Below are 24,819 nucleotides of genomic sequence, written 5' to 3' on the forward strand. Positions count from 1 at the left end.
CAACAACCAAGTTCACTGTGACCGGGGTAGCCAATGTCTCACGATTATTGAATTCTATGTGAGCCAAATATTATTATTCAGGAAATACTAATGATCATGTGATATTGATGTTCTATACTGGAAGGAAGACAACAAGCAAATTTCTAATTTTACTCAATTAAAATATAACTAATATAACTCAAGGAGGAGAAAGGGTATACACAGCAATTAACTATAACAGATATAGACAGCTCACTTACATTAGTCTGACACCATTTAGACATATTTTAAGGTTCTCTACTCATTTTAGATATCTGAAAACAAAGGACACTCAGCAATATATACTCCTCTAAGAGTGTGTCACTAGTGAGTAGGTGGGTAAGAAGTTTATCAGAGTTCTAACTTCATAGACTTGACTCCTGCCTGCACCATTATTTTTACCATCATAACGTAAACTTTAAAGGAAGGCATCATGAATCAGTCCGTTCAATTAAAATTAGAAAGACTAGAGAGTAGGATTTGGGGCTCTGTGTAGGGGACAGTCATAACCTGAGATTTACTATGCACCTTTGATGTAACCCAATATCTCAGGGTTTCCTTATATGTGTGTTCTTTTATTTCCTTATTTTGGCTACAAGCTGTGAGCCCAAGATATATGGTTAAGTATGTGACTCTACTATAGGCAACTGGAAAAGACAGAAGAGTGGGTTGGAGAGAAGAGCAACAGAGGAGAAGTTGGCAGAAGATGAGCTAATATATCTTAGGTGAAGACAAAGAGGAATTAAAGGAGACTCATTGGGCATATCAACATCTGAAGACTGGATTTCTGCTATGTTGTAGAAGAGCAGTGTCCATGTGAGCCTCCATGGAGCTATTTATAAATAACATAGCATTACCTCCATGATAACTCATGGGAATAGGCTGGAAGACAGAGCCAGCAGATTGCACACAGATGGCAGAAGCTTACTGCATGCTAAGCATAGCATTTTCTGGGTTGGCTTTGGCAGGCCTGGATGATGGATAAAGATATTGAGCCAAAGAACATGGTCAGTTTGAAGTACATGTGTGTGTGTGTGCACATATTTGTGTGTAGGCCCATGTACTAGCTTGGTTGTCATTCTTTAGATGTATCTTGTTTATTGAGACAGTGTATCTCATTGGCCCAGGATTCTCCATGGTTAAACTGGCTGGCCAGCAAGCCCTGGAAATTAGTCTGTCTCTGGAAGCCCAGCACTGGGATTACAACTGTTCAACGTTAGATCTGATTTATTTTATGTAGTTTCTGGGAATTGAATTCAGGTCATCATACTTGTATGATAAGCACTGTACTGAATCAGCCATCCTCCCTTTCCCCTAGACTAAATCTTTAATTCTAGTTCTTTAGTTATTAACCGAGAGAGAGAGAGAGAGAGAGAGAGAGAGAGAGAGAGAGAGAAACAGAGACAGAGACAGTGAGAGACAGAGAGAGACAGAGACAGATACAGAGAGAAACACAGAGACAGAGAGGGAGATAGAGACAGAGACAGAGAGACAGGAGAGGTAGTGCAATTTATTGCATCATGACTATTTTTCAGGCTATCCATACTGCAGAAAATAAGAAGCATTGGTAGGATGGATAAAATAATCATGAAAACCTTCAATATTTTGCATCAGAAGAAAGTGTGGTCTATTGTCTGTATCAACACAGACACACAAAAATGGAAGAGAAAAGATGATCTGAGTAACACTGATATTATGTTTAATAAAACCAAGTGATTTTTATACAATTTGAGTGAATGGAGAATTAGAGCCAACCCCGCAAGCAATAACGAGAAAGGGGAAATGGTTGCACTGTGAAATTAGGTTTTAGGCATATCAGTGATTTCTGACCCCTGTTTGCTGTCTGTATTAATTTTTCAAAACATAAAATAAATCTTTTAAAGAATAATCCTAGCTTCTCCAATTAAAATTATCTTTGCCTGTAGGAACTTCCGAGCATGTTCTGTGTGTGGTTTGGGGACATACTGTATTAGAGCAGAGTGAAATCCTTGAAGTCTTACAAGGCGGTAGGTAGCTATTAGGATGTCACATGTAAAGGTCTCTATCAGATTCCTCTTCAGAAGTTTGCCTTCATAGAACGTGTGTGCAAGGAACAATGTTGTCAGGTAAATCTGTGGATCAAGAGGGGAGTTTTAAAAACAACCTCACACCTATGTGTGGGGGCTCATCATCCATCAGTAGTTTCTTCAGGCCAATTGTCTTTTGTATTTCTCTAATTGTATGGCTGTGGGAGAACCTCAGAGATAAAACAATAAACGATATGACCTGATCCAATTTAAATTCTGCTGGAAGGTGTCCCAGCCTTATTTGACAAGCACCAACCTGCCAAGTGCTGCTCCCCTTGTCTGTCTGTCACTGACGTGAGAGAGGTGCAGAGCATGTGAACACTGACTGATTTTTCTAATGCACTCTGAGTTGCTGTCAGCCACGAGTCTTAGATGACGCCTGATTGAGGGGTGTCTGACGGGGAACAAGAGCCATATAGCGATAATTTCTATAACAGTTTATCCTATCAGCTAATAAAACATTTCCTAGCATCTGATTCCCTTATTTCTTTCTGTTTTTTTTAATGTGAATAAAGAGAATAGAATAAAATAAGGAAAAGCCTGGTGATCAGAAGGACATGTGTGTTGGGCAAAGGCCTTCTTCACTTTTCCAAGTCTGTTTTCTTCTTGGGTGCTTGACTTTCCCTCAAGTCATCTATTTTTTCCCACTGTAATATATACACATTATATACACATATGTATAACTATTCAAGAGTGTACCTCTATGAATATGAACCTGTGTATCTATAAATGAGGGTATTAAGTAGCCAGGAATTTGTTCATATTTTGGATTTCTGCTAATGAGTTGATTGGATTTCTTGAGGAAGGAATCAGATGCAAATCTACACAACCCATTGCCTTCCCATGGTTTTTCAACAGTATATGAACTGTGTGTCCAGGCACTGTGGAACCTAAGTCAAATTTGTTTGGTGCCAATCAGTGACTGGTACAGTCCCTACAGAAACATGGGACAGAAATAGAGAAGAGAGAGAACACAGACTATCCTCACCAGTTGGGAGAAATAACTAGATGATTGCTCCCATCCCCAGCACATACTCGGTCTGCCTGTAGGCACAGAATCATTTCCCCAGAGGGAGAACTCCATTCCCTATTTTTTCCCAAGAGGAATTAGAGGCAGGTGGTCCTGCCAAGTTTCAGCAAGACCTCCAGGACTGATTTCTCTCTGCTACTGGGAATTATTTTAAAATAGCAGACTCCTAGACCTGAATAACAATCACAAAAGCTGCCCATTATTCCTGACTGTGGTGACTTAGCACTGCACAAAGATGCCATGTCTTCATGACACTGAAGTCACCTGGTTTGGGGCTGAGCTCTACAAAAACAAAAGTATTAACAGTGACTCTACCATGTCCCCCAGGGCTGCAGGACTCCTTTACCTTCAGGTCATAACACCCATTACCCCCACTCAGTCATTCAGAACTTAAGACTAAGTAAGTCTTTGAAAGAAACTGTATCTTAGGGCAAAATGCACACTCTACCTGGCACTTCAGTGCACAGCTGGAAGATGGTTTCCATTCTCAAGGTTGGATTTGAACCTTGGTCCAAATGTCTTTAGGCTTTTGAAGAAAATGAACTTATTGCTGTTGGGTTTGTATATATATATATATATATATATATATATATATATATATATATATATATATATATATATATATATATATGTGTGTGTGTGTGTGTGTGTATATATATATATGTATATATGTGTATATATGTATATATGTGTACATATGTATATATGTGTACATATGTATATATATATTGTGTATATGTGTATAAATATGTGCCTGTTTATGCAGATAAACACACGTGAATGCTTATGTGGAGATCAGGGAACAGGCTCTGCTTTTGTTCCTTAGATGCTGTCTAAGTTGGCTTTTGAGACAAAGTCCCTCACTGTTCTGGAGCTTACCAAGTAGAATGTACAGGCTGGCCAGTAAGTTCCAGGCCTATGTCTTCCTTTACTTTTCGCCACTAGGGATTCTATGTGGGTACCATTATGCATTGCATTTTTTTTGCATGTGAGTTCTTGGGAATCAAATGATGTCCCTCAAGCTTGTAAAAGAAGGCAACTGAGCTGTCCCCATGACCAAGATTATTTATTATGTCACAGTAGGATCTTAGACAAATCAATTTACTGCTCCATTCTCTCAGTTTGGCATCCCATGACCATTTGTATGTCTTTAGCAACAGCAATGCTAATGCAGAGATGAGTGGAGAGTCTGTCTTCTGAGGCTACCATAGCAGAGTTCAAGAACACAGGGATTTTATAAAGACAAAAGTATATTGCCTCAGACTTCTCTAGATGAGCAACATTAAGTCAAGGAACAACCCACATTCCTTTTGCACACTCCTGGAAAGGATGGGTTCCATGCCTCCCCAGCTTCTGTTACTTTTTGATATTCTTCGTTGTGTGCAACTGTGGTTTCCAGTGTTCCAATCCTTCCCCATGTGATTTTCATCCGGGTTCTTCTATGGCCCTGCATCCACACAGAATACTCTGCTTTCTGAGCAGGCATCTATGTCCAAAGTTCTGCTGTTCATAAGAACATCAATCATTCCAATAGGGCTACACTTCCTTAGTATTACCCTACATTAATTCGGTTCCATTGGCAATGACTGTTTTGCAAAATGCCATCATAATTACTTTTTGCACATATAGAGCATTATAACTTGAGCACATCAGGGGACAAAATTCAACATGCATGAAAGATATATAACTCAGAATTCTGTTCAATGAGGAGAGAGTTATACACATAGGTATGTTGAGAGAGTACACAAAGAGAAATAATTAGATGCTTTCCCCATATATTTCAGGGGTGTGTTTGAGTTTTGGAGAAGGGAGACTGTGTGTATATGTTTATTTGTGTGTGTGCTTGTGTGTGTGTGTGTGTGTATGTATTTGTGTGTGTGTGTGTGTGTGTGTGTGTGTGTGTGTGTGTGTGTGTATAAATTTTGGCTCAAGAGAAAATAAATGCAACACAGAAATAGAAAAAGTCATATGCTCCAAATTGCCATAAAGAAGCCAATAGATCAAAACAAAAAAACCTGGCAATATCAATCGAGTAAGGATTTTCAAATTGTAGGCTCAGACTAACTTTTGCCTTCTCAAAATGTCCTTAAGGAAGCCACCATTCCTCTTCCCTCTCTTCCTCTTCTGTGTGCTCAGCCAGTGAAGGTTGAGAGCATCCAATACTCTGAATTCTGGGAACCATAAGCTTAGGGCCTAACCACTCAAGCACCATTGCCTGATCAGAGTGTTTAGAATTGAGCATGGCATGGAGTTCCTCTCCAGAACTCTTCCTGGAACTACTAGAAGTGGCATTGTCTACTGCATTATTTATTGCCTTAAATGGAATTTCTTGCTGAGCTTTGATCTATGAAGATGGCTTATCAAGCTCAACCTACTACGGAGAATGATGGAGTGAGAAGACTGCTACATGGTGAGCTGAAAAAGAGAAAAGTTGGAACAGGAGAGTTGAGAGCCACTGATACTGCTCAGTGTCATCCCAGAGGCCATTCTGTTTCAGTTGTATGAGTTAATAAGTCTCTTCTTTGGTTTGAAATCAGTATGAACTGGGCTCATGTGACCTACATCTATAGGTGTCCTATGCAACATGAGGTGCACCTGGTATGTTGAGTGCATCTCCATCTTTGAAAGCAAAGAAGAATGACACATCACGCAATGAGATTTTCTGTACATGGAAGCCCCTCCCTAGAGTAGTTTCAGTCTTGGTAAAGCTTGAAGTATTTTAGCTTTTGAGAGGGTTACCTTAAAAGCTGGCATGGCACAGATGAAATACATGAGGAGCAATTTTAGGTTATAAGAGCATGCAAGTCACATGCTCTCATGTGGATCTCATGCATAGCTATAAGGGAATGATGGGTTCTAATCATGTATGTAGTGCAAGTGTGCTATTAATGTTAATAGGAACTTTTCTGTGTCCAAAACCTGAGGCAACTCAGAGGATTTGGAGGTTATATAATGTACTATTTATTTTCACATTGTTACAAGCAAACATCTAACATAAACAACTTTACAAAAGGAAAGGGCCTTTCATATTCAGTAAAGCTGCCCACATCCTAAGGAAAGCATAGTGGATAAAGAGGCTCTGTCCATGGTAGTTGAACCTTGAGGCCTAGCTAGAAGAGCAGGAAGTAGAAAGTAGAACAGGAAGTGTGGTGGATCTCTACTCCTCAAATATGTGTCCCCGGTTCCTTGTCTGTTCTAGATGTTCCTCTCACCTCAAAAGTTCTACATAACTCCGGAACAGAACTCCCAGCTTGAAAAAAAATATTTGAACACATGAATATGTAAGGATATTCATGCCATACAGGAGCTCAGTTCATTTCTAGAAATTGATGAAAAAAATAAATTTAGTGTTCTCTTGTCCCAGATTCAATACTGTTCTTCCTCTTTTCCTCTACATTAAGAAGCAGAGCAAAATTAAATCGCTGTAACTAGGGATGGATATGGACATGTGTGTTCCCAGAGCAAGCCAGGGATGACAGTCATGTAAAATTCTAGTACATATGCATTGTCTTGCACAGACAGGGGCCACAAGGATCATTGCACTCAACAGTTGGGCATGTGGTATTTCTCTGCATGTAAAGTAGGATTATAGCCGAGCAAACGCAACCTACCATCTGGAAAGCCATCCGATCTTATTTCTCTTCATATTAATAAAAGGGATATTTCTTCTTAGCCCAACATGCAAGGAGAAAAGACCCTGATGGAAACTAAAAGGTCAATGAAGGACAGAAAGATGCCTCTGGAAATGGACTTTGAGGGGTGGAGATGGGCATTTTAAATACAAAATGGGGCAAATCGGATTACAATGGCTAAGTAAGTAAAAATAATTGAAGATGTTATTTTAAGCCCGAGGACACTAAACACTAACCAGTATGTATACACATATATAATGTCACTTATTAAAATATAAGATATAAGGACAAACGTTAAATGTGGGAATCTGAAGATATAGCAACTACAAACATACATGGTTTCTGGTGTGATCGCAATGAATCATGTCATGGGACATCGGTGGAGCCTTTACTTACAAGAAAGAGTAGGTTCCATTTGTATTTGAGGCAGGATCTATCTCGTGTAGTCCAAGCTAAACTCAAATTTATTGTGTAGCCAAAAATAGCCTTGAATTTCTAATACCTGCATCTTGACTATCTCAGTGCTAGGATTAAGAGCATATACCAGCAAGCCTTGTTTTATGTGGTCCTGCAAGTTAAAACCAGGGCTTTGTGCACACTAAGCCAGCAATTTACCCACTAGCTGAATCACTCGGACCAACATTATTTTCAACTGAGTAGCAGTCATTTAGGCTCAGCTATGAGCCTAACATAAAAGCCAATCAAGGTCAGATTCTGTGCTTCACTAAAATGTCCTCAGCTGCCTCCCTAATAAATGAACACTGCCAAGCCTGAGCCAGTTATCTAAATACAAACAAATGCTGTCTTAAGCTGGCTTATTCTGAGTAGGTGTGTATACTGGAAGGCAATGATGCATGCGCATAAGGACTCACCTTTCTTCCCCTGAGGATCATGGCAGTTCTCATAAACACAGGGGCCCCAGGCTGACCAGGAAGATACTATGCAGTCCGTCGAGCAAGGGACATTGCAGAGCTGGGAGGCTGAGGGGGCAGGTCCCAAGCATAAGGTACTTTCCACAGGCCTAGAGACTAAAGGATAAGAACATAAATGCTTATGTCACATTTTTTGGGCTTTCCTAAAATTACTCATATCCTTAGCAGACTTATGATTCTAAACAGTATATGCAAACAAGACAAACATTTCCTCGTATGAATGTTTGGTTCTACATTATTAGCCTTTGGGATGAGAAAAGAGAAAAAGACAGAGACAAAGGGCATGCAGTTGAGATTCGTGAATTGCAAAGAACTCTTGGGGAATTCATGAGCACAGAGGAAATATCACACACACAAATTATCCAGAGGTATGATTTAAAAGAGAATTAAATGGCTTGGTGAAGTTTCAAGAAGAGTCTATCTTAACTATATAAATGACTGGGGCTCTGTGAAAAAACATCAAAATCGAACCCCTAAGGTGCAGTGTTTAGCATAACCAATCTACTGCTGTGACTCCCCAGAGGGGTGGAGCTGGCAAAGACAGAAGAAAAATGGTTCTTGGAACAGGAAGAAAAATGGAACTCCGACTGCAGTTCTGGCTTGAGAAAGCAGTTTCCTAACTGGGTTACCCAGAGGTTCAGGACTCCAAGGTGGGGGGTGCTTTCAGGTATACAGACTGGGCCCTAAGCTTGGTCCCCTTAGGATGCAGTCACTATGTTTCCATCTATGGTGTTCCCTGTCCTTTGCCTGTATATCCTCAGTACCAAAAGAACACAAGATGTGGATGAGACCAAAAGTTCCTGGCCTTTGTTAAATTTAACAGTGGAAGCTGTAGCCCCTGAAAATGGCACATTGAAGACTGAAGGAATGGCCATCCTGAGACTGCCCCACCTGGGGATCCATCCCATATACAGCCACCAAACCCAGTTACTATTGCTGATGCCAAGAAGTGCTTGCTGACAGGAGCCTGATATGGATGTCTCCTGAGAGGCTCTGCTAGAGCCTTACAGATACAGATTAAGGTGCTTACAGCTAACCATCAGACTCAGCAGGAGACCCCAATGGAGGAGTTAAAGAAAGGACTGAAGGAGCTGAAGGCATTTGCAACCACATAGGAAGAACAATATTAAGCAATGAGACCCCCCCTCCCGCCCCAAAGCTCCCAGGGACTAAACCACCAACCCAAGAGTACATATGGGGAGACTCATGGCTCCAGCTGTATATCTAGCAGAGGATGGCATTGCCTGGCATCAATAGGAGGAGAAGTCCTTGGTCCTGTGAAGGCTCATTTCCCTAGTGTAGGGCAAGCAATGCCAGGATGTTGAAGTGGGAGTGGGTGGGTGGGAGGGGGATCATCCTCATAGAAACAGGGGGAGGGATGGGAGAGGGGGAACTGGGAAAGGGGATAACATTTGAAATGTAAACACGTAAAGTATCAAAAAAAGACTCACGTGTGTCTACATCTATTGCAGCAGGGTTTACTGTACATGAATTGTAGAACTAACCCATGTGTACATCAATAGCAGAGTAGCTAGGGCAGCATTTCAAGAAAAGGGGAATAGAATGTAGACACTAAGATAGGTGAAGTGGGAATAATGGAATATAAAGGAATAAATGAATGGGGTGGGAGGGATACACACACACACACACACACACACACACACACACACACACACATATATATATAAAATTTAAAAATGGGTTCAGTAAACCACCCCGAATATTAAAGACTATTGTCATTGCTCTTGTTTAACCTCTAGAACTTGGTGGCAAGAGCCTATGAATGGAGGCACCACATACTTAAGTGGGCAGATCAAGAGGCTATCAACCTGTAAGCATCATCCTATTGGCCAGCTCTCATTGCGCTGGAAGGGTCTGTGCATACCACCAGGGAAGCAAGTTGTCTTCAGCCTACCCAGCTGTAAACCATGCAAGCCACACGGAATATAGTAAGATAGTAAAGCAATGATGTGTTTAGGAGGAGAAAAGTGGCTAGCAGAAGAGGAGAGGGCAGATGTGATCTTAGCATAGGAAAAGCTTCATGAATATCTCTTAATGAAACATGGTTTTCAGTATAATTAATGTTTACTAATTCTTTAGATGTACGTCAAATGAATATCTAAATATAAAGCCGTTTGATTTTCTTACAGAGTTGCCTCCCATTGAGAAAGTTTTGAGACATTCCAAACTTTGAGAGCAGTAGCTTCAGGTCTGGAAGTTTTATCTACTGACTGGCTTATACTATTCTGTAAATATTTCCCGTGTGCCATTTCCATCCCGTTGAGGAGCTGGAAAACGCCTCAAATATGGGAAGCACTGGGAGGGCGCTGTGGGTAAGTCCAGCCATGTCCTTTGCTTCCTTGATTTCTCTGAGTATGGAAGAATCAGATATAGTGATGGTTATAATCTGTCACCACTCTGGGCACAGGAACCTTGAATAAGAACCAAACTAACAGCAAAAGTGAAAATAAATGCCATCCTGAAAAGAGACAAAGGCGGTGTGTGTCTGTTTGGGGTTATGCTGAATGACTCCTGAAAGTGAGCTGAAAAGATTGTGCAAACAACACCAACATTTTATTTGTATATTTATCTAAATATTTGAAACATTTAAACTTATTTTAAAGTTTATCAAATCAATTTGATCTGACTTAAAGTCAAAGGCAAGGGTAATGTTACATTGCCAATGTGAATGTGAAATACATCTGTCATGGAGTGGGGACAGGAAGAGGAGGGGAGAGCAGACACTGGGGGGGGTCAGTAGGGCTGCCCGGGGATATTGATGAGGGGAAGTGATGTACCAATGAGATGGCTAGAATCAGAATACGGCAATTTACACAAGACTCATGTCCATGAAGTAAATAAGAACTCAGTCTTTCCAAACTACCAAGTCAGCATTTAAACCAGCCACTCTAGGGTTGTGTCTGTGTTCAAGACATTTTCTACTAACACAATTAAGTCAGCTGCAGATCACCAGACAATGGAAGGGGAGACGTCTGAGCATCTCACAAATCAATATCAGCCAAGGTAGGTGTTTTAAGTGGAAGTGTGTTGGCTCCTGCCTTGCGTGTGTTAGCACCTGTTTCCGCCTGGAAAGGAACTCTTGCAGAGGTCAGAAAGGAAGTGGGTGGGGCAGCTGATTCACCTAATCATTTACTAAACATGCATAATGCATATCAAGCAAGGGTTAGAACATCAAACACACAGTGACACATTTAGCCTTGGTAGCTTCTCTTTGACCTATGTGATCTTAATATATATCTAATTTTAGAGTAAAAGAACTACAGTATAGCCATGTTAGCTCACAGGCTGGAGATAGCTCAGCAATTACAGTGCAAAATTCTATTCCCAGAACTTATATGGGTGGCTCATAACCCCCTGTAACTCTAGCTCCAGAGACTCCAACACCTTCTTCTGGCATCCTAGGCATTGTACTCCCATCCAAATAATACCTTATGGAGAGACATAGTCATAATTAAGAAACAATAAACGAAACTCTAAAAAGTTGTAGCTCATGTGCATCCATAGGCATAGCTAAGAAATGGTAAAGATAAGGTCTGAATACAGGCGCCATTTGGCTTTTGAGTTTGTGCTGTGAACCACTCTACTAGGTGATGTTTTTACTTGACATTTCTTAGTGCCCATTGTGGAGGAGACAATGTCAGAGTAGCCATTAACTGGCTCTGTTCTCTTCCACTGAAGAATAGCTACAGAATGTGTTAGAAATTCTGAAACATGATAGAAGAGAAGAACTTGCCAAAAAAAAAAAAAAAAGAAAAAGAAAAAAAAAAAGCCTGGACTGCCTACAAGTGCCCTGACAGCAAGGTGTCCTTCAATACCACGCTATGTGCCCCAATGTATAAATCCCAGGGTAGCCACATTCAGGTGGGGCACGCACAGCTAATTACATGGCCGTGTTCTTTCTGTACAAGTTACATTTTAGATGTTCCTTGCCACTTGCCAGTAAGTAACAAGTCTGTTTCGTGAAACATGTATATGAGTGAATTCTGTCTTATTGGACTCAGGAAATTGATAAGCAGTACACACTGACCAATCTACAGCTTGTGTAAGCACTGTGTTATTGATGGAGGAGTGACAGTGACAAGTGAAACTTGCCAAGACCCTGCTTTCATAGAACCATATCTCACTGGGGTTGGATCGGAATTGCAAATGTATCCAGGATGCCACAAAATGCCAAGAGTTTGGCTGTCTTTCTATTGTCATGTTTCCCTCCTCCCATCACCATCCAGATGAAGTATCAGATGCCAGCTCTGAGACAGTCCCCAAACAGCTCAGCTCTAAAGTGAATCAATGGTATGACACCACATCTCTGCATCTGATGCTGGCACAGGAGCTGACACTTCTCCATCCAGCAGCAAGTATCCACCAGGCGCATGGTAAAATCTCGGTAAGCTCTCAGAATGCCTGGCAGGAAAGGCTTTTAGATAGAAATGCAGTTACAAGAAAGATAGGGGAAGATGTCCTGAAGCTGAATCTGTCAGGTCGCCACAACCACAGTTAAAATATATGTCTTTAATTTTGAAGAGAAGTTGAGAGTGGTTAAGGGGTTATGTGCACTGAAGTTCTCTTTCTTCAATACTTAACTGTCAATTAGTAGACTGTTAGACAATGCAAGTAATAGAAGATTTCAGAGTAGAGAGGGTCACTATTGTCTGGAATAAGATCAGGAAGTAATTTCCTTGGGGACTACAGAGTGTCATATTAGAGACCCAGGGATGGGGTGAAACCATTTGTCAAATCAGTCATTTTTCTTCAGCACCTGCTGCTCTGATGGACAGTTAGTCTCAATCTATATCAATAAATTCTTCCAGCCCTGCTGGTGAGACGTCTAAGACGCTTCACTTAGGCACTGAATCGATGTGTCTGGGTCAACGTAGGTCTTTCATGACCCTAACCCCCCCCCCCAGAACACATTTGCTCCAGAGATAAATCATGAATATGTCACAAAGTACTTAACAGCTTCAGGACACTAGAGAAGGGTAAGCATAGGATGTTTGACTGTTATCCCTGGATGGTAGCTTTAGGGCTAACTGAGTTTAATTAATCAATTTGACTGAAAAACTAAAGTACAAAGACTCAGGTGGTTTGTACAATCTCATTCTCAAATCCAGAGGAGAGCAAAGCCCAAGCCTCAGGGCAGGAGGCAAACTCATGCCCATCTGTCTTTCATTTTCTTTCTCTAAAATGAAGGCATAGGTCAAGACGAGATAGCCTTTGTGCAAGTCACAGTATACAAGAGTAGGCAGAGATGGGACAGGGCCAAGGAACCTATGAGTGTGCCAGGCTCAATTTAACCCTTTAAACTTGACCTAAACCTTTCTTTATACCACTTCTTCAGAATTCTAACCTAGGCTCAGATCTGGCCCACTGAGAAAATACAAAAGCCCAAATTTGCTGTGTCCCCGAAGACTAGTTACTATTTACCCCTGGCTCATGCCTAGAATGTTCTGATTCCAGAATCTTAGGGAGTGCATGGAATGGAGCTGGATCCCGCTGGAGTCGGGTGATCTTCAGCTCACATGTTATTAAGTGTTCATTTACCCTCAGTCAGACTCCAGCTAGAGTGTTTGAAGTAGGAATTGGTGCTTTCCTGGTCACTATCGTCTTTCCTTTGAAATGGCTGTTAACTAACTCTGTCATCTCAAACAGTGAATCCCTGGTCAGTGAAATCCTTTATTACTGCATTTTCCTCCTGGAAGCTTTCTGCACCTCTGACACTGACCACATGCTGGACTGAAGAAACCATTAAAAAGGCCTCATAATCTGCTTAGCCTCTGCACATGACAATTTCGGTTCTCTCAGAGAGTTTTAATGATCCCTAAGTATTAAATACCCCCAAACTTTTAACTAGGATAAAGCCTGCTCTCTATGTCTAAGAGTCTTTCCGAATGCTGAGGAATACATTACTGTATTTTAAGTGATTGCTCATATTTGGTAGTAATTAATAGTTTGAATAGTCTGGTACCTAACCCGGAAGTTTTCATTGGAGGTGAAAAATGATTAAATTGACCTAGCCTAAAAGAAATGTTGAAGTCTGCTGCTAATGATGGCAAAGTTTTCTTAAATAATGAATGACCCAAATGCACAGACTGCTAATTAACAAGGGACAAAATGTGCTGGGAGGTGATACACTCAATGTTACAAACTGGGCACTGTTCTGAATTCTAGGAAGGAATAAACTTCGTTATCTTTTTTTAGGGAAAAGGTGATTTCAGATCAGCATAGAGTTTTAAAGAAAATGTACCACAGGTAAGGAGAAAGCTTCCTGTCATGGTTAGCCATGTTACTATCACATTGATAATTATATTACTAATTACAATATGGAATTATGAACACTTCTACAAGTTTTTTATCCTATAAAATCAAATCCAGCTAGACTCGCAACTAATTTGAATTAACAGAATACTATGGTGCAAAGATTTGTGACACAATCCCGCTTTTATCCCAACTGATAGAGATTCTGCAAGATCTAATTGGCTTTATGTTTTAAACAGAAATTAAAATGAAACAGAACAATATTAATTTGCTAACTATAATTAATAACTCCAAGGCCCCCTTTAGTCTATAGCCCCTTTTATTCATTTGCTTAAAGAAAAAATATGTTGTCATAGCAGCTAATGGATACTTCTTACTTTTAATTTATCTAATACTAGATGAAAAAATCAAGACATACTTCCAAAACTCACAAAGCAGTCAACGTAATTTTGTCATGGCACAATTAAATGCACATTATCTTCAGGACAATGAGAAGCATCTGGGGAATTAATGACTATATTTCCCCCCGTCGTTTCCATGGATAAAAATGAAAAGCAGACACATTTCTTGGGACACTCTGAAACCCACGTCAACGTACCTTCTTTCCACATCATCTTCAAACAATTAAAAACCCTTCGTCTTCAGTTAATTTTATGCAAAACATTCAATTTTGCGAATATCATCAACCTCCACAAAGAAGGCATATAGACAAGTTATATTCATCCCAATCTTCCAAGCCTAACACAGGCATCATAAGCCCCAAAGGAAATTTTGACTCAAGGACGTAGGACTCCCTCATTGCTTGGGCTTCCAAGAAGCAGCCATAACAGAAACAGCAATTGCCCAAATTTAATTCAAAACTAATGAAAGAGCCTACTTATGTAAAAATGCTGCCTCCTAAATGATTTTTGAGAAACAATATTGCCTCTGACATATCCATTTAGGGAATACACTGACTTGGCAGAAACTCAATCCACCTTCTGCTCAAATAAAATGGCCTCTTTTACAGACCAAGGAAGTCAAATGGATGAAGGGTAAAGATAAATAATAGCACAGTTTTAAGCATAAAGTTCTTTGCCTTTGAGAAACTGCATGAATTATTTCAGTTACCTTTTGCCACTGGGATTTGCAAAACAATACATCATTCTTTTAAGTTAGTAGACAGACGAAAAGGAAATCTATCTTTTAGTACTTACAGTCAGCTTTAAGAAGTAAATTGCATCTCATCCTGTTACACCTAATGAAGCTTAATTTTAGCCATATTGTGACTCTCTTGGCAAAGTACTGTGCAATATAATTTGGCAGGAGGATGTGTGTATATACAGCAGATTTGATATCTAAAAAATAATTTCCGCAATTAGAAGTAATTATGTGAAATTTGGACACATGTCCAAAAGTTTCCAAATTTAATTCATTTAATTTAATCAATTAGAAAATGCCTGTCCATGGATACATTTGCTATTGCTGAAAAGTAACTAGACTGTAGACTAAAAAATGAAAAGCAACATTCAGAATAAAAATGAAGTCTGAATACAGCTTTATAGAGCAATAGACAGCCAATAATTATGTGCTTAAAGAGGTGTAGAAGCGTGGCACACTGTGTTTATTATTTTATGGTCTCACTTCTGAGACCATTTTGAGACATCCTCTCTGTTTGCTTTGTGGATGTTTGGCTAAGAGCTAAAGAGGGAACAAAGGAAGAATTAAGGAAAAGAATTGACCCAAAGATAACATTTTTTACTCTTTATAAAATTAAAACCATTATCTCTGAGAGAGAAGGCCCTGAGGAGATTTAGAGGGATGAGAGCGTGTCCCAACAAAGAGGAAATTTAGGAAGGTCAGGAGGACAGATGAAAGACCAGAGTTAGTGGGGAGGTCAAAAGCAGAAATGCTCTGTCTGGAAAGCACGTCTTGTAAGAGGGTTCAGTCCTAGAGTCTCCCTCCTCTTTAGCACTTTGTAAGAAAGAATTCCTTGTCTATGGAAACAATCACAGGAGTCAAACAAGAGTGTGTCTTCCCTAATTGCCTATTTACATTATTGATGCTGATAATATTGGATAACATGTACCAGTGATGTGCTCCATATCAAGCATAGAACAGCAAGCTTGAATTCAAGCTCACCTTTTAATATTTTTTAATTTTAATGTCTTCTATCACATTTCATTGTAACCTGAGAATTATGGTATATTCAGATAGACTTAAAATATTTTTGAATTTTTTTATTTTATGTGTATGGGTGTTTTGTCTGCATGCGTGTTTGTGTACCACATGCATACCCCGTGCCCCAGAAGACAGAAGGTACGGGTGATTATGAGCTGTCAGGTGGGTATTGGGATTGAACCCACATGTTCTCCAAAAACAATAAATGCTCTTACCCACTGAGGCATTTCTTCACCCCTCAGGCCCACCTTTAGTCATCAAATGAAGTTGAAAGGAATGTGAATAATCAAGACACCTGAGGTGGCATGGCTGAGACATCATACCATCACATATGTGATATGAGAAGCTCAGCTCCAATCCTCCTAAATCTGTATGATAACATTGGCTTTTGCCATGACTTTGCGTTTGTAACAAAAATGGAGATGGAACAACATCTATCATTATAGTAATAATTAGGAGGAAAAGAAAACATTGCAGCTAGTTTTTTGTTTTGTTTTGTTTTGTTTTGTTTTGTTTAATGTCAAGATAAAAACCTATGGAAGAGTAACTCTGAATACATCAACAGCAGCCATTGCTATCTTGAACTCAAGGCAGCTGTGGTCACCTGTACTGAACCTACATATGTCTGTCCCAGTATACAACTAGTTATGGATGGAAGATGGGCTCAAGAAGGCTTCCTCCTCTGTGCTGAACTATTGGCTACTAGAAGATTCTGCCAAGCCGGGTCTTTATCCTCAGTTGTACATAATGCTGTAATGGATAGCCAAGCCTATGGTGACACAAATGACCCTGGTGACACTCAATGAGTTAAAAAAACAACAGGTATGATGAGTAGGATTGAGAAAAGAGATGCTGAGGATTTAAAATGCACAATATACATGGATGAAGTCATCAAAGAACAAATTTACTTGTTAAAAATGGTCTACTGAAAAGGCGAAATATCAGGAAGCGTTGCAGGGAGAGGAGGAGCTATGTGGGGATTTCTGTGGTGATTACAAACAGTCCCTGTGATTAGATTTTAAAAGCTGAAGAGATAGTAAGTAAAGTGGTTTATGTGATTATTTTAATTTTACATGTTAATATTAGTTCCTTCCTAAAGATGTATACACATACTGTCTACCTCACATCTTTCTGTCCCTCTTAACAACGAGATACCTGAAGCTGGGGAAGATGGAACTAAAACTCACCTTTCACTAGGTACAAATCTTACTTACCACTTTTACAAACTATTTCTCCTCATCAGCTGATAAAGAGCAAAGATAGGGACATGTCCCTCAAGTCAATGAGTACAAACTGGCAGGGAGCAAGGAGGAGAAAATTGACCCATTTTTGAGATGAGGAAGCTAGAGGAGGAAGGGGAAGAGGTCGGATGTCATTGAGAACAGGCAGCAAATTGGTCGATGGTTTTAGAACTTGTCACAGAATGCCTGGAAGCCAGTGTGGGAGGATCAGGCAAGACAGCCCTTCATTTCTGCTGACTCGAACTTGCCACCTTAAGAATAACAAGATCTGGGGCTGGGGATTTAGCTAAGTGGTAGAGCGCTTACCAAGGAAGCGCAAGGCCCGGGGTTCGGCCCCCAGCTCCGGGGAAAAAAAAAAAAAAAAAAAAAAAAAACCAAGAAAAAAAAAAAAAAGAATAACAAGATCTAGCCTTTGAAATACCACAGTCCTGTGAGAAACCAGCCTCAAACTGCAGTGCTGACAGCTCCTTCAAAGGAGAACAGGATGTGTATGCCATGATTATTTTAGATGCTCTAGAAAGAACTATATATCTCTAAAGTAAATCACCCTGCTTCCTGCTTTTAACAGAAGGGAAAATGAAGGCCTTGCTGGACTCCATGTCCTTGTTAGTTCACGCTACTTAACATTTGCAAATCACTTTACACTGAACAAGTGAATTCAACTTCAAAGAAGGGCTCTGAGAGTCACTGAAAGGGACAGGAATGAGGCCATGCATAACAAAAACGCAGAATGGTTCATTCTTTTGAACAGAGAAATACACGACTTATTTTTTTTTAACCAAAACCATTTGTAATTTGATTATGTATTAAAAACGCAAACAAACCCTTGCATTTCAAAACTTCTTCCCACTGATTTATTCAACATCTCACTTTTATAATCTGTTATTATAAGGTCCAAACTATAATCTAGTAGCTTATCTCCTGTGGAGTCCGATAGACTCAGCACTGAGGCAGAACTGGGGCAAAGGTATCAGGGAGAACAATAGGATTAGTAAGTCTTGAAAAATCTATGATTAGCAGGCTGCAAAATGAACTCTCTGAATAATTTATATACAATAATTTTAAGAATCCAACTGACACAATACTCTCACTAAAGGGCCATTAAACAGGGATGCTATTGCTATCTGTGTGAAGCAAAATGATCTCTTACCAACAAACGCCAATAGAATAACCAATATGGCTCACACAGTGTCTGTGCCGTTTCATTATTTCCTCTCTAAGGAGTTCTTGTGAGCATCTTTTCCTTAATTGTCTTCTCCTTCCTCATTGCTTTAACAACTCAACTATTCTTCGTGTATCTGGATTATGTAACATACATATGTGTTTTAAGAAGAAAATCAAAGATCTTATTTCATTATTGTGTCTTCTTGGGTATAATGTCCACACATCAAGGACCATATGGATTGAAACACATTAGACAATATATATGCTATGTAATGCACAGGACGAATCCTGGTGAATGCATCAACCTGTGAGTTAACTCCTACGGCAAAGCCTCTCATTTCTAATAGAAAACTTAATTGAAAAAGTTCCATCTGAGATTCTCTAATTTGTACATGATGGAGACATGGCAGGAACCAAGACAGTATGACTTCAGCATTTCTTCTTCTTTCCTCTTGGCCACTGTGTGAGTCTTCTTCATGGGCAGGATCAGTAGAGCTGAGATTCCTTTCCTGTCTCCCTGCCTGCAGACTGAAGTGATCATTTGCATTACTCAATTTTCTGCATGAGTTTGAAGGCATTATGCTGATGCTTTTACTACAATGAAAAGAGAGCATTCATCAAGGTATTTTGAGTTGAAATACTTAAGAATGTGGAAAATAAGGACAATGAATGGTATGTTGTAGAATTTGTTGAATTTTAATAATGCCTGCTTATATATGAGCAATGTTATAAAAGGCTTGGAAAATTGTATAGTCTTTAAGTTTTTACATATACCTACGTAGTCTGAGAAAAAAGATCATAAAATGACTTTATATGTCCTAAAATACATGTCATTTTTGAAACCTTAATTTTATAGAGAAAATATCAAAAATAGAGAAACAATAATAAGTGTTTAACTTAAAATAAACTTAGACAACTTCATAGTAAAAGCAGCATGGATATAATTAGAAGTTCTTAAATATAAATTAACATGAAGTTTAAAAGCTTTATTATTGATGTTTATAAAGATGAGGGGATTGAACTTCCTAAAGTACAATTTTTTCTACAAAATAAAAAATACAGCTGTGATCATTTTTAATAATTTATACTTTTAAGGTAGAGCTGTCATAAATAAATAATAAATGGATAAGTTTGGAGTTGTTCAAAGCAATGGAGTTCAATGGGAAGACATATTTATCGTGGCTAATCTTGTAATAGGGAGAACCTGAGTACTAGAGTAGTCATGGCCTTTCAGATGAAAGTCAGTCATGTGACAGCTCAAGATATTATGGTGAAGGAGAAAATAAAGGTAAAGAACCTCTCTGGAGCTCCTTATAGAGAACACAGTCAATAATGAACCACCTCACCTGAGAGCCAAGGGCAACTCAGCTCTAATTAACCCCAGAGAAAATGAAGCATGGCTGTCCCTAAAATCTTGTTTCTCTCCTTGGAAAACACAGCTAGAACCATACCCTGACAGACAGTAGACAAGATCCACCACTAGCCATGTTGCATGCTACCATCTAGAGTCATTGTCTTATTTTATACCTAAAATACATAAAATAAGACTTGATTTCAATTGCTATATTGTAAGAGATTGAGACTAAGTTGGTAACGCTTTGGTAGACTGACCTTCACCTTGCCTAATAAATCAATGTCTCTGTAATGTCTAAAGAGTAACAGGTAGGACTGCTGAGAGAACTCAGTAAAGCAACTGCCTCGGGAGATGGAGGACCTGAGATTGAGCCTCAGAACCCACGTATGTGCTTAGAATGGCATCCAGATTTAAATGAGAGGCAGACACAGGTGGATCTGTGGAGTTCACAGTTCAGCTAACCAAGCGATTATGGTTAAGATGGCTAGTAAGAGACTGTCTCAAAACAACAACAACAACAACAACAACAACAACAACAACAAAACAAAAACAAAAAGGAAGGAAGAAAGAAGAGAAAGAAATGAAAGGCACCTCCGTATTAATACCCAATCTTGCCTTCTAATCTATACATGTGTACATGCAACATGTGCCCATGTGTGTGCAAACACACACACAAATAAATAGATAGGCAAACACATAAGTAAGCAAATTTTAAATAAAACCGTTTCCTTCTTAGAACACTTTGTTTCTCCATAGGTGGGGTCCCTGCAGACGTCTAGACTGGAAGCGCACTGTGGTATCTTATGCAGTATCTCATCTCTACAAAGAAAAGCAAACGCAATTCCCAGGAATGTTCTCTGACTCGTCAACAATGGTTTAACGAACCTAGAATTCCATCCAGAGGCTAGCACATGCATTCACTCTGACTTTCATGAAACACACATTAAAAACTAAAATTACAACCCCGCCATTTCCCAAGGCCTCACACACTCCCTGTCCATTTGGAGCATATTTGATCTTCAGGATAGTGACTTTTCCTTCAAGAAGTATTCCATTTCCTCCAATTAAGTTTCTAAAACTCTATTGTTAACACCACTTTTGCCAGAGGCTCAGTATTGCAAGGTCTCAGATTACCAAGTATCTTTGACCAAGAAACACACACACACACACACACACACACACACACACACACACACACAACTTCTGAAAATGAATAGTTAGGAATAAACATTTGCCACGATGGAAATTTATGTGCACTGTGCAGACATTAAGCAAGAATAGCACACAAATTGAATTAGAGTCTTCTCACCCCATACATAAGAACAGATATTTGCTGTGCCCTGTTCACCCTGTAAACGTCAGACCTGCTTATTTCTTACAAGCACACAGTGAGCATTTACAAGATATCAATATAACTTGATTAAATATTTCCAATTTGAATGCAGAAAGTTAGATTTTAAAGGTAGCATTTAACAGCAAAGATTTGATACACATTCGAAAGAGTTAAAAAAGCAGGGCTGGGTTGTAGATTGGGTGGTAGAATTGTATGTATCACACAGTCCTGAATTCCATCACCAGTGTAGCATCAACTGGGCACAGTGATGCCCACATGGGACAAGAGTATTAGAACTTTAAGGTCATTAGCAGATACACAAGGAGTCCAAGGCCAGTATGAGACTCACGAGATCCTGTCAGAGAATGAAGGAATGAACAGAGGGAGGAAGAAGGGCAGGGGAGGGAGGGAAGAAGAGATGGAATAAAGCAGAAAGAAAAGGGCAAAGAGAAGCAAGGAGGAATGATCCTGAAGATGACTGAAAATTTCAACCTACACTGCCACGCATATGCTAATACAATTCAAATTACAAGGTTTCCTCTCATCCCAGGATAAACATGAAGTGAGGTCTAGCTCATCGTCCTCTTGCCATGGCAGCACCTCAATTTAGGTACATTAAGATATCCATTTCTAATTCTTTTCCCCAAAGAGAGGCTTTTCCTAAGTCAACTGAGACTCTTCATATTCCTATGGTCCACATTCACATAGAGATCCTGGGGTCAGGTCAGATTAAAACCCTTATCTGCAATTCAAAGGCATGTGCATTGTTTAATGTTCCTATAAATTGTCTTAAAAGTTGGAAAAGATTTGAAACATAAAACCAAAAAAATCCCCAGAAACAGGCAGAGGAAGTACAGGAAAAAAGTAAAGGTGACAGGCCAAGAGAAAGATTGTCCACCAATAAGAGCTGGGTAGATGAAAGAACTACCAATCAGTGACGATCTTAAAAGCAAGAGTTAATAATAACGTGTAGTGTCACTAGAGTGTGGTTAATAGGAGCCATTAAGGTCAGAATATGACACATACTTGTTAATAATGCTGAAGTGGGAAACTATACATAGAAAGTGTGGATGTGCCTGCATTCGACACTTAACCCTTGTAATCTCTGAGAGATAAGCAGTGGACTTTCAAAAGAAATGCATTCTTCATAAAATAAACTATCTTGGAGGGAAACAACATCTCTTTACCATAGGCCACTGTCTCATACAACATGCCAGCAGCATTAAAACTGGAGTAAAAGTGTTGAGCCCTCCATCCTCCCTATGCTGGTGCTGAGCTACCTTGTCCTCTGATCATCCTGGAGAGGCTGCTGAGGCTACAGCAGGCATCTGCCAGAGTAGGCTTTTCCTAGGCACTGCAAAACGTCCTGGAGTGGAGGCTGTCTGGTACTGCCTCCTGGTGGGTTTACAATCTGACTAGAGGAATTAAGATTTGCACATGAAAACTGGGGTCCATCGCAGAAGAAGGAAGCAGTTAGGCACATCTAGGAGTAGTAGCAGTTGTACATAAGGTAGGGGTTTTTTCACAGATGGGGACATTAGCAGCATGGAGGGGAGCTGAGACATCTGAAAATACTTGGGCAAATCTATGAAGCTAGTCTCCTACCCCACCTCTGTTTTGGTTTCTGGAAAATATGTTGTGCATATGTGTGTGCATGAGCACATGTATAAGGGATATATATATATATATATATATATATATATATATATATATATATTGTGTGTGTGTTTAGATGATAGATAGATGACAGATAATAGATAAAGATTAGGCGACATCTTAGATATCTTTCACTTTGACTGACAACAAATTCTGGCTATTATTACCCTGTAGACATGTTAGAATTAAGCACACTCAAATAACATGCCTAGCATTTTTTTAAAAAATTATTTCCCCTATTTTTTGAGATTATGAAGAATTTCCATCATTTTTCCCTTCCCTCTTCTCTCTCCAAATTCTCCCAAATATTAACATCCCCTCTTGCTTTCTTTAAACTCAGTCTTTTTTGTTTTTCTTAATTGTTTCTATACACACATACACACACATGCACATGCATGTGCACACACACACACACACACACACACACACACACACACTCCTAATGCATAAAATAAACTTCTCAGTGATTTCTACAATATTACTTGTAGGTAGTTATTTTCAGAGCTGACCATTTGTTATTGGATAACTAACTGCTGTGCTCTTTGTTGAAGAAAAATATTTCTCCCATTCTCAGCATTCCTTTTGTCTGTAATTTTCTTGTGTAAGGATGAGGTGAGGACTTCCCCCATCCACATTAGCATGTGTACTGCTACTGCCTTTGTTTAGCTCACGTTGCTATGACTGTATGGGTGTACTTTCTAATATTTCTAGGAGACCCGACCTCACAGCAGACTCTTACAATCCTTGAGGCTTATAAATAAGCTGAAGTTGGTTTACAGATTTATTACTTGGGATTAAGCTCTATAAGTAAGTCTTTTGAATATTTGTGGCTTTCTGTAGTGGTCTCCCTTCAAGGCAAGCTTCCTTGATGAGAGCTGAGGACCACACTTATCTATGGGCATAAGGAAAATACTTAAATGTAGCCAGGGATTGTGCTGGTGTAGCTGTTGTCTCTTCTCCACGATTCATGACTGCACTAGTTCTTGGCTAGGTTTGCTGTACCAAATTTCTCTCTTCTTAAATGGAACTTAAATCAAATTAGAGAGCTGTGGTTGGTTACCATTAAAGTGTGTGTGTCTCTATTATAATCTTAGGTTTAACATGCCACACTTACCATTACGGTTCATAGACATCATAGCTGGGCAGGATTTTTGGTTGCCTCCCTTGGAAGCATGCATGATGCCTTCTAATACCTAAAACTAGTCCTCAGGGAAGAGATTTTTCTGGTCAACTCCTGCTCTAGGTCCTTTGGGTTCTGTGTTTGCTATGCATGGTATCTTTGACAAAAGATCTTTATCTTCTAGCTCTTGAAGAAAACCAAAGCCAATAGCAATAGTTTATGACCAAAAAGTCAAAAATAAGGATTGTCATGCCTGGTTTGGGGAATTTTGTTAGATGATTTTTGGCTCATGGAGGGAGTATTGTGAACCCAGGTGGGCATTTTCTTTAAACTATATACATATACCAATTTATGTGTGATATAGGTCATTATGGTAGATAGTTAATAGTATGATTCAAAATGACTTTTTAAACATCCTTGCTCCTTTTCATCCTCCTTCTTCTATATTTTTATCCCTTTCTCCTCTCTAATTAGAGTGCCTCCTTTTCTCATTTCAACTCTCAGATGATGTGTGCCCTGCTATTCCCCTCTCTAATGCTTTCCACCAACCCTGGAAATGATGTAAATGTTTTAACTTTCCTTGTTTATAAAGTTACTCCAGGATATGACTTAAACATGCAGATATGGGGATGGAAGCTTCTGGAGGAGGAATATGCCGTGTTTGTCTTTCTGGGTCTCGTTTACCTCACTTAATGTGATCTTTATTTGTTCTGCCCATGTACCTACAAAGGTCATGATTCCACCCTGCTTTATGTTAGTATATGAACCACATTTTCATTATCCATTTATTGGCTGAAGGACAGTAAGGTTGTTTCCACTTACTAGCTATTATAAATAGTG

The 24,819-nt window shown here is 39.5% G+C and overlaps 1 protein-coding gene across 1 annotated transcript in view; it reads right to left on the reverse strand.

Annotated features, from left to right (window-relative positions):
• The window catches only part of LOC116911550 (thrombospondin type-1 domain-containing protein 7B), an 852,321-nt gene that overhangs the window by 465,282 nt on the left and 362,220 nt on the right, over nucleotides 1-24,819 (reverse strand). The window contains exon 6 of the mRNA XM_032915540.1: nucleotides 7,619-7,774. Within this exon, the coding sequence (XP_032771431.1) occupies nucleotides 7,619-7,774 (156 nt within the window). The remainder of the gene's footprint in view (nucleotides 1-7,618; nucleotides 7,775-24,819) is intronic.

Source organism: Rattus rattus, chromosome 10, assembly GCF_011064425.1.
Source record: "Rattus rattus isolate New Zealand chromosome 10, Rrattus_CSIRO_v1, whole genome shotgun sequence".
Taxonomy (NCBI): Eukaryota; Metazoa; Chordata; class Mammalia; order Rodentia; family Muridae; genus Rattus; species Rattus rattus.